Source organism: Olea europaea, unplaced genomic scaffold (assembly GCF_002742605.1).
Source record: "Olea europaea var. sylvestris unplaced genomic scaffold, O_europaea_v1 scaffold20064, whole genome shotgun sequence".
NCBI classification, from domain to species: Eukaryota; Viridiplantae; Streptophyta; class Magnoliopsida; order Lamiales; family Oleaceae; genus Olea; species Olea europaea.
The window spans coordinates 1-1,963 of record NW_019237946.1 but is presented as its reverse complement, the minus strand read 5'-3'; the positions used below and the strand labels follow the sequence as shown (position 1 = coordinate 1,963).

At 36.4% G+C, this 1,963-nt stretch overlaps 1 protein-coding gene across 1 annotated transcript; it reads left to right on the top strand.

The window, feature by feature from the left end:
* Window positions 1–1,233: 1,233 nt before the first annotated feature.
* Window positions 1,234–1,959, top strand: LOC111379582 (the record flags this gene model as incomplete). Its single annotated transcript, XM_023002982.1, has 2 exons — window positions 1,234–1,593; window positions 1,798–1,959. Coding segments are annotated over exons 1-2 (478 nt in total), but the record flags the coding sequence as incomplete, so codon positions are not given.
* Between the last annotated feature and the right edge of the window lie 4 nt (window positions 1,960–1,963).

Sequence of the window (1,963 nt, the reverse complement as noted above, 5' to 3'; positions counted from 1 at the left end):
GGTTTGTCTGTAATCGATTGAGGCTTACAATACTTTCAAGGACAACGGAAACTCCGATAACAACTAGTTCATTGAACCATTCTCATAAACAACTGGTTCATTGGAACTTCAGTTCATGATGCTTCATCTTGTCTAAAGGACTAAAATTATGCTAAAAGCATCTCATGTGAAAGTTACAATTTATTCAAAAGTTGGATGGTACTCCGGGACTCTTATGATACTAAGGTACTTAAGAGGAATATGTCAGTAGTTATTTTTTATCAATTGGATAGTATAGAGATCAAATAGTGATTTCATCTTACTTCTTAAGCTCTAATAATGAATTTAAATTTCAAAAAAAAATCTTGACTTCTAAAACTTTTAAAGAGACAGAGTTTGGGCCTTGTGTGTAGTGTTGAGAGTTATAAACCCTAATTCTATATTGTTGAGAATAATAAAAACTACAAAAAGAAAAATAATACAAACAAAAACACACAAGTTATGGAAGTTTGTCTCGTTATGATATTATGTCATCTTTTTGTCACTTCATAATTAACTATGATGAAGGCCGATCCACGTACAAACTTTGCGTAATGTATTACTAAACTCTACAATTTAACAATCTCTTCGAGACTAATGCCATCAATGACTCCTTTATTGTGACAATAATTCCGCAAACCTCAATAAAGAAGTCCAACAGAAGTTCAATTTCAATTTTTCGATCGAAACAGTCTTGATCGACATGTCTGTCAAATTCGAACTTCCTTCAATTTTCTCGATTGCCAAGAGTCCATCATCTAAAGCCGCAGCATTGATCGACCAATTCAAAAAAAATTACACTTTTATATTTATATTCTGGCCGTCGAGCCGGCCGGCTGTTCATCATGAAATTAACATGGTCAAGTTCCCACAATCATATATATTTGAAATAGTAGAATATTGTGATTTCATCACCGTCTGTACACATATTTATACGGTACACGAACGAGGTAAACGCTAGACTAAATTAATCCAACTGTTCAACTAAATCAACTCTAGTCTCTAGGGGGAATTAAAAATGGATATATATAATGCACATAAACCACTCTAGATCCGTTATGTTTGGGAAATTCTAGTTTTGTCCATGTGCCGATTGCCATCTTTTCAAGCAATTGACTTATGAATATTATCTCTCTTTCTAGTCAGCATTGATTTGGTCAACCTTTGACTTTCCAAACATCTATAAATACATAATTGATGCACAGCCAAGCCAAACACAACTAGGAAACAATTGCAAGCACAGAAAAACCAACAAAAACATGGCCAAATTAATGTTGTTCCTCACTTATGCAGCAATACTATCTGCAGCCATCCATGGTAGCCATGCAGTCCAATACACGGTCACCAATAGGGCTGCAACCACCCCCGGTGGAGCCCGATTCACCCGGCAAATTGGAGCTCAGTACAGCAAGCAAACTCTAGACTCGGCCACCAGTTTCATTTGGAGAACTTTCCAACAGAACACTCCATCGCAAAGGAAAAATGTTCCGAAAGTTAGCTTATTCATCGACAACATGGATGGAGTCGCATATGCGAGCAATAACGAAATTCACGTCAGCGCCCGATACATTCGAGGTAATAATAAAAACAACCTCGATTGTAATATTTCTAATTCGTTTTGCACGTTAGACTAGACAATTAAGGAGTTTTTCAGGAAGAAAAATAACTAAAAATCTTTTTGTCCGGTTTATTAATGTCTAGTATTTCATATCAAACATACTTTTACTTCTCGATCATCATATCTTGGATCAGAATTTATGATATTGTTCTCAATACTAGGTTACTCGGGCAACGTTAAACGAGAAATAACCGGAGTTCTATATCACGAAATGACGCACATATGGCAATGGAATGGAAAAGGCAGAGCCCCAGGAGGTCTTATAGAGGGAATTGCTGATTATGTGAGGCTTAAGGCCGGCTATGCACCAAGCCATTGGGTGAAACC